This window comes from Salvelinus sp. IW2-2015, linkage group LG3, assembly GCF_002910315.2.
Source record: "Salvelinus sp. IW2-2015 linkage group LG3, ASM291031v2, whole genome shotgun sequence".
NCBI lineage: Eukaryota > Metazoa > Chordata > Actinopteri > Salmoniformes > Salmonidae > Salvelinus > Salvelinus sp. IW2-2015.
The window spans coordinates 21,340,606-21,353,120 of NC_036840.1; the positions used below are offsets into that span (position 1 = coordinate 21,340,606).

Here is a 12,515-nt window from a genome sequence, read left to right on the forward strand (position 1 = left end):
GCCAACAATCCATCATATCAGAAATGGGGAAAAAAGGGGCCAGCACAAGCACCCACTTAGATATGAGTTGCAATTAAATCATTGTTTGAATTTTCTTTCTGTCATAGCAACATGTCAAGTTTGTATACAGAGCTAACTTAGCAGTAGCTGCATTAAGGAGATTAGCCAACAATACTCAGACTCTCTGGCGGACCAGAATATGGGTCAAGTCTACCATGGAAGTGAATGGTGTATCAAACTCTCCCAGTTTCCTTACAGACATCCTCCTAGGACATGAGACATACATTTATGACCTGTGACAAGACAAGGAAAACTGTATGACTATTTTTAGGACCCTTAACTTGACATAAATACATCTTCACCTTACCCCATGACTGATTGTGCGGGTGGAGGATGGAAAAGTATGCCCCCTTCTCTGTCTGTCTGTATATATATATATATATCAGCCACAATAACCTGATTGTACTTAAACAAGGCTAAGCTCCTTACAGCCTGAAGCAGTAAACATTCCTAGCTTCCTCGTCAACCATGTCCAAGTACAGCAGAATGTTGTCAAAGGAATCACACCCACACACGCATGTATTCACACACGTCTCACTGGATCCAACGCAAGAACGTCCTATAGAGCAATTTATTTTATTTTATACACATTATAAAAGTAGCAAAAACTAAAACAATCACTCCCATTGACATAGTCTGTTGGTAAGGAATCCAGATTTGTAAACATTCAATCTGTTCTTAAGTCATGATGATTAAGATATAAGTAACTGACTGTAAAGGGAATTTATTTATTCATGCTATAAGCACAGGTCAATATTGTAAAGTGTTTATAAAACTGCTTATAACACCTTTACAAACCCTTTATAAACCCTTAGGACATTAATGTAAAGTGTTCCCAATGGGTCGGTGATAGTAGAAGACATCAAGAATCCAGTAACAGTGAGATTCAAACAGACATTTGCTTACATTTTACCAGTTGAATAAAAATGTGGTCTTTCTTTCAACTTCTAACTGAACATTTCCGACCAAATTCTGGTCTTTCTTTCAACGTATCACTGACCAAAAAACAACATTCACAGTTGGTTACGGAATGGTTTCAAACGGAAAGCATTGGACACATAGCTACTGTACTCGCATGTACAGAAATAAGTTCTGGTCAACAGATAAAAAAAGGCTATAAAAGCAGTGTAACAATGGACACATCTTTGAATTAACTACATGCTAAACTTGTCTTACCAATGATAGGTTGCATTGGGAGTAAGTGAGTCTCAAAAAACAGCTGGTGTGCTTTGACAAAGACAGATGATACAAAACACAAATACAACAATAATAAAAATCAAGTGTTTCATTTCGCTGGGCGTTCCAACATTCAGTCCTAAATGCATCCAGACTCCAGGGAGTTTTCTGGCTGGATTTACCAAGCAAGGGTCAGTCAGTCTCTATCGTTTCCAGATCAAGGTTTCAACAAACAAAGTTTTCTGTTTCTTGACTTGTTTGTTGATCGTTCTCCCCTGGGCTCTGAGTAGTTAAAAGTCACCCTTTAGGCACCGAGTTAGGATCAGTTTACCCTCCCAAAACAAATACAAACTGACCTCAGGTCAGTGACTATAGGGGCAGCTTTATCAGTGTATAGGGCTCTCAACCAGAGTTTCTGTTTTGTTTTATTTTGTTTGGTCATTATACTTTTTCAGTCTCCCGGGTTCCACACCACGGTTGCTGTGATTACTGCATGAAGACGTCGTCTGGCTCGATGTTGAACAGCTGGGAGCATGTTCATGAGTGACGTTCTAACGTTTACAGAATGTTCCCGATAGAAATATATCTCGAACACGGTACTCCTGGTCAATGTCTTCATGGTTACTGGGTTACTGCATAATGACATCGGGCTGGATGTTGAAGAGCAGGTCGTCGTTGCCCCTCCTGACCTCCAGCAGCAGGGCTGTCTCCTCCGTGAGCGCCCCTTGTAGATCAGCTGTGGTCAGCAGAGGACGGCCGTTCAGCTTCGCGATGATGTCGCCGTCTCTGATACCACCTCTGTGTGTGGAAAGGAGGACGAGGGTAAAAACACATTATTTTGAGACGAGAAAGGCTAACGTGCAAAAGAGAGACACGTGGGTAAAGATATTAAAAGTATGAAAGAGAGTGATAAATTACTCCTTTAAGAAAACCAAGAGATGTAATGAAATAGTCCATGCGGAATTTCCATACAAAGTCACCTTGACCCTTCTCAGGGAAACTATGCTATTTGCACAGTGTATGGTAGCTTTGACTGAGGCCACCTACTTCTGTGCAGGAGAGTGAGGCACCACTTCATGGACGTAGATCCCACTAGAGACATCAGGGAAGTCTGGGTTCTGCTGCTTCAGCTCCTCAACCAGCCTACACAAGACGAATTAGAAACGTCTGTCTTAGTTTAACACACTATTATTGGTAACTGTAGTATTGCAGAGTGTCATGCTTGTATAAGACTTACGCTGGGTTGATGGTGAGCATCTTTATTCCAATGAAACGTTTCTTCAATGATCTCACTTCTTTAAAAGAAAAAAACAATAATTTGCCTTTAACATACATAATAATACATAATTTGCCTTTGTTGAATTATAATGTGATCATACTAGTAGTTAATAGCTGTCTGGCTATCTCAGACATAGTTACCTTTGCTCTGCTTGTCCATTGATTCGTTGAGGAAGAGTGTTGTCCTATCAGAGGGGAGGGGATGTGCGGGCCTACCTTTGCTCTGCTTGTCCATGGATTCCTCGAGGAAGCGTGTGATCCTATCAGAAGGGATGGCGAAGGAGATCCCAGCAGCCACTTTTAGAGTGTTGATGCCAATCACCTCCCCGTCCTGGTGGCAGTCAGACAAACAACTTAACAGAGTGTTACGAATAGGAACTGGATCGCAACTGATACCGATCACCTCCCCGTCCTGATGGCAGACAATACAGGGTGACAGGTTATTAGGGGTTTAGAACAGGGCGGGCTCCATTGAATTAAATAGAACACTACAATGGACATTAACATCCTGGTAACGTGACCAAAAAGATGGCCATCTTTGGGATACTTTCATACTAGTGTATTTAAAAAGCTCTATGGCTGTCTCACTACTGCTTCTACTCAATATTATCACAGTGAAGGTTGTGAAAAAGTGTTGGGGGCTGACATACCACTTACCAAGTTAACAAGAGGTCCGCCTGAATTTCCATACTGAGAAAATATCAAAAACAATAAATCATTCAATTATTCAATCAATCAATGGGATGTGTATGTATTTGTCTGTGTATTTGATCTCCATGATCATACATGCCCTCTTCTAAAATGTCAAAACAAGACAGCTGGACAGCCTTTTGAGTTGGTTATAAGTGTAGTCTGCTATAATTGCTCTTTAAATAAAGTTAAGCTAAATTGTAGTGAATTGATTGTCTCACGTTGATGATGGCGTCCGTCTGTATATAGTCCATGTCAGAGTCTCTGATGCCCAGCTCCTTCCCGTCTCTCTGTGCAGTGCTCACGATCCCTGTGGTAACCGTGTTCTGGAGAGAGAAGGGGCTGCCAATGGCAACCACAAACTCACCAGGTCTAAGGTCGGCCGAGTGGCCTAGCAACAGCACCGGGAGCTTTTTCTGAGAGGGAGGAAGGGAATAGAGAGAGAGGGGAGAGAGGGCCGGAGAGAAGAATTAAAGGGGGGCTGAATTTCCTGATTTGGAATCATTTTTCGGCCTGGCCATTAAGAAAAGCAGCGGCCATGACTGACAACAAACGAGAGTTGTCTGGGGGGGGCGGGTTAATTTGGGTGCCTCTTGTCTGTGTGTTTGCATGTGGCAAGCGTTTGTACATTCAGTACACAGTTACAGTCACTAACCCTTCCAGATAACTTGTGTCTTGAAGTCACCTAGGCTAGCTAACTTCTTTCACCAATTAGCTTCAGCTGGCTGGTGTGCAACCTTGGCAAAGTTGGTTTGACATTGAATAGATAGCCTATCTCTGGGGCTAGTTAGGGACTGTCAATAAATTACACAACGGAATTGAGACAATATTTTTAGTTGTCTCATGAAATGCTTTCAATATTTGTATATTAATTATCCTTTTTAAACTTTGTAGTACATTTTGACACTAGAATACATGTTTCTGACTCATATCGTGATGTGAGATTCAGAAATAGAGTTAAAGAGAGAGGGACCGGGCTGTGTAGGAATTCTTTGAGGTCTTTCTCACTGCTCACACGTTTCCCTGTCTTTCTCTCTGTAGGCCGATCCATCGTTTTGGGGACTTTAGGGGCTTTCGTTGATTGAACACTTACGCAATATGGTTGACTGGCCCATCTTAAAATCCCCCTACTTATCCCTAAAGTGGTAGGGTCCGTGTCATAAACTATGCACCTGGGCCTAAAACATTCAGCTACACCCAGGGGGAAATTGAACTGTGTTTCACCACGCCTGATTAATCCTATCACAAACAGGATATGACATCAGTCATAACTATTTGTGACCTCAGACATTCATGACATCCATCAAATAGCTATTCAACTCATTAACGTACAGGAATTCCCCCTGCTTTTTTATTTTCTTTGCTGTTTCTTTGTTCCTATTCCCCCTGTCTTTAACAGTAAGACCTTCTTGTTGTAGAATACATTTACAGCTATTATGTGAACCAGAACATAGTATTTGGACGGTTTCATTTGAAAAAATACAGTGTCAGTCTTCCTCTAACCACAAACATTGTTGTTGTATGTCTCATTACAATGAACAATAGGTCGAGATTTGACAATAGGCCTATGCATAAGAACATGCCTAAAACAAAAAAGCAGCATGTCTTTTGTCTGACTCTTACGCAATAGGGAGTCAGAAAGTAAACAACATTTCAATTCCAATTGGATTTGGAATTTCAGTGTACTTCCTGTACTGACTGGAATTGAAACGAAATTGACCCCAATCCTGAGACACTCCTCTCACCAGTGGGTTGACTTTGATGGTGGCGATGTCTGACTTCTTATCGATGTCCTTGATGGTCGCTTCGTAGACGTCACCATTGTGCATCTGGACCTTGAGCTGCTGACGGCCCGACACAGGCCTGGTGCTGGAGACTACATGGGCGTTGGTCACTATCAAACCTGTGTCTGACATCACAAAGCCTGACCCACTGGACAGAGGGACATTCCGGCCGAACAGAGGGTGCCTGGGGGTCAAGAGGTCAAGATAGAACAACAACAAGACAAGAGTTTCCTGTGATGTGTTTTGAGTTTATTGCTTATGATGAGAGATTACATAAGAGCTACACTGTTGTGAAGTTACTACCAGTAAGTTATATGTGATAAAAAATGATTATCTTTGGTTCAACCATCATTACACATACTTTACAGACACAACACACACTGTACTACGACATAAGATTGTGTCCGAGTCTGCCTACACAAACACACGGTACCTGAGGAAAAGTTCAATGTGGACGACAGCCGGCGCAATCTTCTCAACCACGTCGGCTATGAAGTTAAACTTGTACCTGGGACTGGTGGGGTGTGAAGTACCTATACTAGCAGGAAGAATTACTCATGTTAATAATATGACACAGTCCCTCCTCTACACTATCACCTCTCTAACAATAGTACTATTGCTTCTTAACATGTTACCTGCAACCTTACGTGCAGAAAAAAATATATATTGGAAACGCTTTACTTAAACCATCCACATATAATGATGTATAACTTGTTATAAGCACGTATGAGCCTTAATATTGTTGTATAACGCTTTTATTAAATGCACTGCTTAAAAGTGGTCACAGAGTAACTGGGGCCAGGAGTGTTTTCAGGTTTGATCAAGTGGTCAGTAAAAACTTGACTTTAAAAATAGCCACAAGAACAGCAACAACAACATCAAAATAGCAATAACACATTTTTTTTTTGTCCGACAAGTACAGGTTCTTAGGTGAACTTCCTTTGTAATACCCTGCAATATTTGTTTCCTATACTCCACCCCTTCCTACATGAAACCTCAGTAATTTGGTCTAAAAACAGCTGGGTAGTTTCGCCGGGCTGCGCTCCTTCAGGGCCATGAAAACGCCTCAGTGGCCTGTGCGTGAGTGTGTGGGTTTGTGTGTGTGGCGTGCTGCAGTAAACTAATGTTAATTACGGTCGGTTATTTCCAGCACATGGCGGTCTGCTCCGCTGGCTGGCGTTCGTTCTCCTCAGCCGACCGTGGTTTCCTGTGACTAGACTGCCTTGGCTATGTGTGTGTGCGTGTATGTGCATGCATGTATGCTTGCGTATGTGTGTGTGAGATCGCCTTGGCTCGTATAAACATTCAGGTTACACGGCTGATTTTAGAGAGCAAACAAACAACATTTTAGACTCTACATGGCTCTACATTTTAGACTCTACATGGCTCTACATTTTAGACTCTACATGGCTCTACATTTTAGACTCTACATGGCTCTACATTTTAGACTCTACATGGCTCTACATCTGGCTCTACATTTTAGAACTTTTCCCAGCACATCCTATCCATTTGCAAATCAAATATTTGGCTATGGTCATCCTCCTAACCAATCGGAAATTGTTGGCTATGGGAGTGTAGAATTAAACACACAAGTAAAGGGGAATCTCAGAAGAGCATATTTCAGCACTAGGCTACAAATTGGCCCTCTTCAGTTGGCTAACCAAGCATTAGAAAACCAAACCAGTGAATGGCACAATCTTGGCAGTAACCATGGAAAAACCCAACTCGGCTATTATTCTAGCCTGCTCCCAGATTTGTTTGTGCTGTTTTGCCACCAATAACCATACGAGAGTAGCAAAACATTACAAACAAATCTGGGACTGCAGGCTACTATTATCCTGAGTGGTGGCCAAAAAGCTTTGAGATGACTCTGGAAAATGTGTTTTTTGATCGAAGAACAGTTTGAAGATACTAAACATGTCATTAGCCCGAAGGCCAGCCCATCCTAATGATAATGACGAGATCCTTTTAGGTTTAGTCTAAAGTGGTAGTAGGCCTATCTGAAGTAACTCAAGGATGACTTGTGTTGAAATACATGTTGTAAGTTGAATGGGTTCATATGATGATATAGTATTTGACTGAAGTAAGTAAGAGTGAGTAATTCTGATCTGTTGCCCAAATTATTATGGTTGATCAAAAGATACATTAGTGGAAAAAGATCAGAATTGGCCTGCTTGTTTAAACATAGCCATATAGGCTGAGACGTGAGAGGCAAGTGAAATGTACGTGGGATCTGAGCAGTAAAAACAAAATGTAAACAGTACTCATCATATGCTAATAACATACACATATTCACTACCGTTCAAAAGTTTGGGGTCCCGTAGAAATGTCCTTGTTTTTGAAAGAAAAGCACATTTTTTGTCCATTAAAATAACATCAAATTGATCAGAAATACAGTGTAGACATTGTTAATGTTGTAAATGACTATTGTAGCTGGAAATGGCACATTTTGTTCTGGAATATTTACATAGGCGTACAGAGGCCCATTATCGGCAACCATCACTTCTGTGTTCCAATGGCACGTTGTGTTAGCTAATCCATGTTTATCATTTTAAAAGGCTAATTGATCATTAGAAAACCCTTTTGCAATTATGTTAGCACAGCAGCTGACAACTTTTGTTCTGATTAAAGAAGCAATAAAACTGGGCGTCTTTAGACTAGTTGAGTATCTGGAGCATCAGCATTAGTGCTTTCGATTACAGGCTCAATATGGCTAGAAACAAAAAACTTTCTTCTGAAACTCGTCAGTCTATTCCTGTTCTGAGAAATTAAGGCTATTCCATGCGAGAAATGGCCAAGAAACTGAAGATCTTGTACAACGCTGTATACTACTCTCTTCACAGAACAGCGCAAACTGGCTCTAACCAGAATAGAAAGAGGAGAGGGAGGCCCCGGTGCACAACTGAGCAAGAGAACAAGTACATTAGAGTGTCTAGTTTGAGAAACAGACGCCTCACAAGTCCTCATCTGGCAGCTTCATTAAATAGTACCCGTAAAACACCAGTCTCAACGTCAACAGTGAAGAGGCAACTCCGGAATGCTGGCCTTCTTGGCAGAGTTGCAAAGAAAAAGCCATATCTCAGACTGGCCAATAAAAAGAAAAGATTAAGATGGGCAAAAGAACACAGACACTGGACAAAGGAACTCTGCCTAGAAGGCCAGCATCCCGGAGTTTCTTTCAAAAACAAGGACATTTCTAAGTGAGCCCAAACTTTTGAACGGTAGTGTATATCATATCATATACGGTTTGCAACATCCGTGCCAAAATATCCTCCAAACACTGGCTTCTTGGGCATTATGAAATGGCATTATGAAAAAGTTCTGAATGGAAACCAAGGCAACTGTCACCTTTGGCCAGGAAATGCCTATAACCTCCTGAGACCCAGCAATTTTATGGTAAGTGTGTGTAATTGTGTAATTATTATATTTGTGAGTTTGATATTCAGATTTTTTCTATAGGTAAATATCTCAGGAATAGTTTGGTGAGGTTACTGAGCAGTCCCAGCTAGCACATAACGTTCTGACAACCATGTGTTTCTTAGGGCTTGGAGAGGGTTGTTGTCCTATCGTTGTATTGCATTCAAACTTGCCCCAACATTCTGGGAATGGTCATTCTGGGAATGGTCTTTTAACTTGACAGAATAACGTTATTTTCTTGGTTTTTTATTACTATAATGGAACGCTTCATAAAAGTTCAAAAATAGTTACATTATATACATTTTCTGGTAATGTTCTAGGAACGTTTTCAAAACTGCTTTGACATTGGGTATGTTCTCAAATAGTTCAGAGAACGTTAAGAAACAACGTTCTTCTGTGTGAATTTCAATACTTCAGCATAACGTTTCCTACAGGTTTCCTTATGGTTCTATTTAAAGCAACGTTCTCAAATTGTTCCGAGAACATTAAGAAACAACGTTCTTCTGTGGGAATATCAGTACTTCAGCATTGCGTTTTCTGCAGGTTTCCTTAATGTTATATTTAAAGTCGTTTTCTCGGAACATTTAAGAAAACTTTCCATAAAAAAAACAAGAAAACATTAATAACATTCAAAAAACGTTCTAAGAATGTTATTTAAAAACATATACATTCCATTCTCAGCGTCAACAAAATTCTCTCAAACCTCTAATCTTGTTAAGTGTGTTCAGGTGTGATGGCCGCACCCACTAACTGGCCACACCTGATCTTAACGTTTCCTTTGAACAGCTTTGTATAAGTCTAAAATAAACCATGGCATGCTAGCTCCATCCTGGTGGTGCAGTAGACGAATTACATGGATAGAGAACAGAATATAATAGTGTTTGAATCTCACTGATGCCATGCCACAATAAAAAATAAATGTGTTTGCATGATTAATGCAAATGAATTTCCATGTGTCCTATCTGTGCTTGAAGTTCAAAACAGTTAACTTAAGCTAGCAGTCTTATTAAAAGTCTTATTGAAACATTCAGTGAACGTTTTAAGGAAGTTATTCAAAAACCTCCAAATAACCTTTACATTTCGAATGTTATGTAATTACATTCAAATAACATAATTGTCGTTCTCAGAATGTTAATAAAACCTCCCAGGAAAACATTCAGGGAACCATAGTAAAACGTTCTCAGAACCTCCCTGCAACCTAAAATGAACGTGCCCAGAGCGAGATACATTTTCACTTCAGTTCTCAGAACATACATTTTTTAAAACATTTTACCAGTCAGGCTTTGTTCCCAGAACCAATGGGAAACCAAAAAACTTACATTACAACCACTTCTAAGGAACCAAATGTGCTAGCTGTAATTTTTTTCACATTATATAAGAGCTAAATAACAATAAGAGCTAAATAACAATAATAAATGTCCTCTGTAGTGGACATCAGGATGTGCCAACTATGTTTTTTGTCTACTGTCCCCATTTACTGTCATGTTTATTTTACCTAATGGCCACTACAATGCACATATGATAATAATAATAATTGTGTTATTCTTTCACACTAAACGCTTTTGTTTTTGCTGGGTATTAGGAGGAAAAAAGAACACAGGAAATGCTAATAAAAAATAGACAGGAAAACAAACATTACATTCTGACAAGTGAACTCAGTCATTCAGTGGCTGGTCATTAGTTTTATCATGTGAGACTGTAGGGAGTCTGGCTGAGAATAATTATGGTGATCAGTTTCGCTCCCCCAATCTTAAACTAAACGATTTGGAGAACCACAAAACTGGCCTCAGGTCAGTGTCTAGGGGCAAAGTTGTAGGGTTTAACTTTAATGACCCAGACAGTCTGCTGTCTTCCCCTTTTGACAAAGGAGGGGTTTAGGGGTTGCTKATTATATTCCTCTAGCCTAGACTATATTTATGTCTCAAATGGCACCCTATTCCCTATATAGTGCATTGAGCCCCCAAAAAAGTAGTGCACTATATATAAACATCTATTAAATTATCCATCCATGTCTATTGCATGAAGTGCAACTGTGTATGCAGCCTATACATTTCTGCTGTTACTGATTAATGTTGAGCTACAGTATGCCTATGTGTTGCAGCTGTTATTGTTGTTGGTGTTTTCTTTTTAGACACAAATGACTTACCTTTGTTATTGTTGATTTCGCATGGTCCCTTCTGGACCGAGTTGATGGCGGGCAGCCCCTGCTGCAGAGCCTTCCTACTCTGCGCCTTCAGCTGACACACGTTCCCATAGGTAATGCCGTCACTGCCGCAAACTTTGTGACCCAATTTGCACTGACAAAAGCCCTTGGCTAGCCGCTTTCCGGCCGGGTGCTTGCATTCGAGTCCATCACCGCAGGGTAGGTCATCTTTGCGCCCGCATGGGTCGCTTTCTCCCTGGGCGCAAACCAGGCAGCAGTTYCATCGGTCTGGAACGTATCCCATCGCGCAGCTAGGGCTGGGGCAAGTGCTCACGTCGCACCGCTCTGGGCATTTTGGTTTGGGCTCAGCCCCGACGAAGTTCARGATATAGTAAATAACCGTAGCAAACAGTAGGACCTGCATCGTTTGCGATCAAGTGCAGTGGAGATATGAGAAAATGAAAACTATAAAATAATAACAAATAATGTTAGGCTAAGTATTTACACGGTCATGTACGTGGTAAAACGGTCGCCGGTCATTTGGAAAGATTGAACAACGAGCAATACTCCCCACTTTTAAGCATCTCTTTCACAGGACTYTCGAGATAAAGTTACGCTTGCAGGGCAGACATCCGGGATTTTCTTAAAACTTAAAAGTTTTCAACTCATATGCAGCCCGTTCTTGATCCAGATTAAATGGGAAACGTTATCCCAAAGGAGTGGAAACTGATCCCAAATATGCCGTTATTGTGCGTCTAATCGATGCACTGGCTGGCGCTATATTTGCAATGAACACCAATGAGTCTCAGCACAGCAGTGCGGTGCCTTTTGTTTTTTCAGTTTTTTGAAGATCCAACATCATTTGTTGCGTCTGGTCTGGCTCTGCCCCTCCAAAGCGCAAGTGATCTTGATCAACCACCATGTCACAAGAGGACAACAATGGAAATAAATCCCAGACATTATTGTGTGTTATCTTCGATGATTTTATTTGTATTTTTCAAGTTTTATGTGTGCTTGTTTTTAAAATCGTCGAATTAATAAACTAAGCCAAAGTAGCTCCGCAAAGTAGGTCTTTGACAATAAAAACGCGACCCCAGGAAGCGGAGAGTTGGATCCTCTTGACCACGCATAACTCTTCGGTTTACTCTTTATCATATCTAGCATGAACGTTGTCATCATACCCTGAGATGCAAGACTTGGAAATTAACGTTGTTGTCAGTAGCAACACAACCTGGACAATATTATACTGGGGGCCAAAAAAGTGTCGAAATACTGATGTAAATGATTGGGTCTCTGTCAAACAACACGGGCATCCATGCAGCTAGTGACTGATCTGACACATTATATTTTTTCCCTTTTCAAAACATTAAGTCATCCATTCCTCAGTCTGGATGTGAATGAGTGCATGGTTACGTCCCAAATGGCACTCTATTCCCTATATAGTAGACTACTTTTGAGCCTTATGGGCCCTATGTACCATTTGGGACACATACTGTATAGTACCATGTTTTTATAAGTACCCGTTTAAGGACAATTTAAGATGACCTGCCAGTACAGACATAATGGCAGATGTGGTTCTGTTTTTAGCACATACTTCTCTCTCCCTCTTTCTTTCTTTCTCGCTCTTGTTCTCTTTCTTTCTCTCTCGTTCTCTCTCTCATGCTCTTGTTCTCTCTCTCTCTCTCTCTAAGGGAAATGGATATAACATGGTTAGAGCTAATAAATGTTTGTTATGGTAGAGAAGTGAGGGTGTCCAACAAGTCATATGGGATGCATCCTAAATAGCACCCTATCCCCTGTATAGTGCACTACTTTATACCATGGCCCATATGTTTATTTGAAAACTCGATGTCAATCACTCCTCGCACTTTTCGGAAACACTGGACCCCTTGTTCCAGTCACATGTATCCATTGTGCTGGCCGTTAATGGGCAGGGATGCAAACCGGTGAGGGCCCAAAAAGGTGAC

The 12,515-nt window shown here is 40.9% G+C and overlaps 1 protein-coding gene across 5 annotated transcripts; it reads right to left on the minus strand.

The window, feature by feature from the left end:
* Positions 1-617: 617 nt before the first annotated feature.
* On the minus strand, positions 618-11,684 carry LOC111952358 (serine protease HTRA3). 5 transcript variants are annotated; one of them, XM_023970965.3, is made up of 9 exons: positions 10,552-11,683; positions 5,422-5,521; positions 4,950-5,172; positions 3,426-3,620; positions 3,172-3,204; positions 2,656-2,845; positions 2,474-2,531; positions 2,284-2,379; positions 618-2,034 (listed from the first exon to the last, which is right to left on the minus strand). In XM_023970965.3, exons 1-9 carry the CDS (start codon positions 10,970-10,972, stop codon positions 1,866-1,868), a joined length of 1,485 nt encoding a protein of 494 aa, XP_023826733.1. In that variant the 5' UTR covers positions 10,973-11,683; the 3' UTR covers positions 618-1,865. The 5 variants fall into 5 exon arrangements, with proteins under 5 accessions (XP_023826733.1, XP_023826714.1, XP_023826723.1 ...); XM_023970946.3 differs by having other exon boundaries at positions 2,656-2,926; XM_023970955.3 differs by having other exon boundaries at positions 2,731-2,926; positions 10,552-11,682.
* Positions 11,685-12,515: the final 831 nt, after the last annotated feature.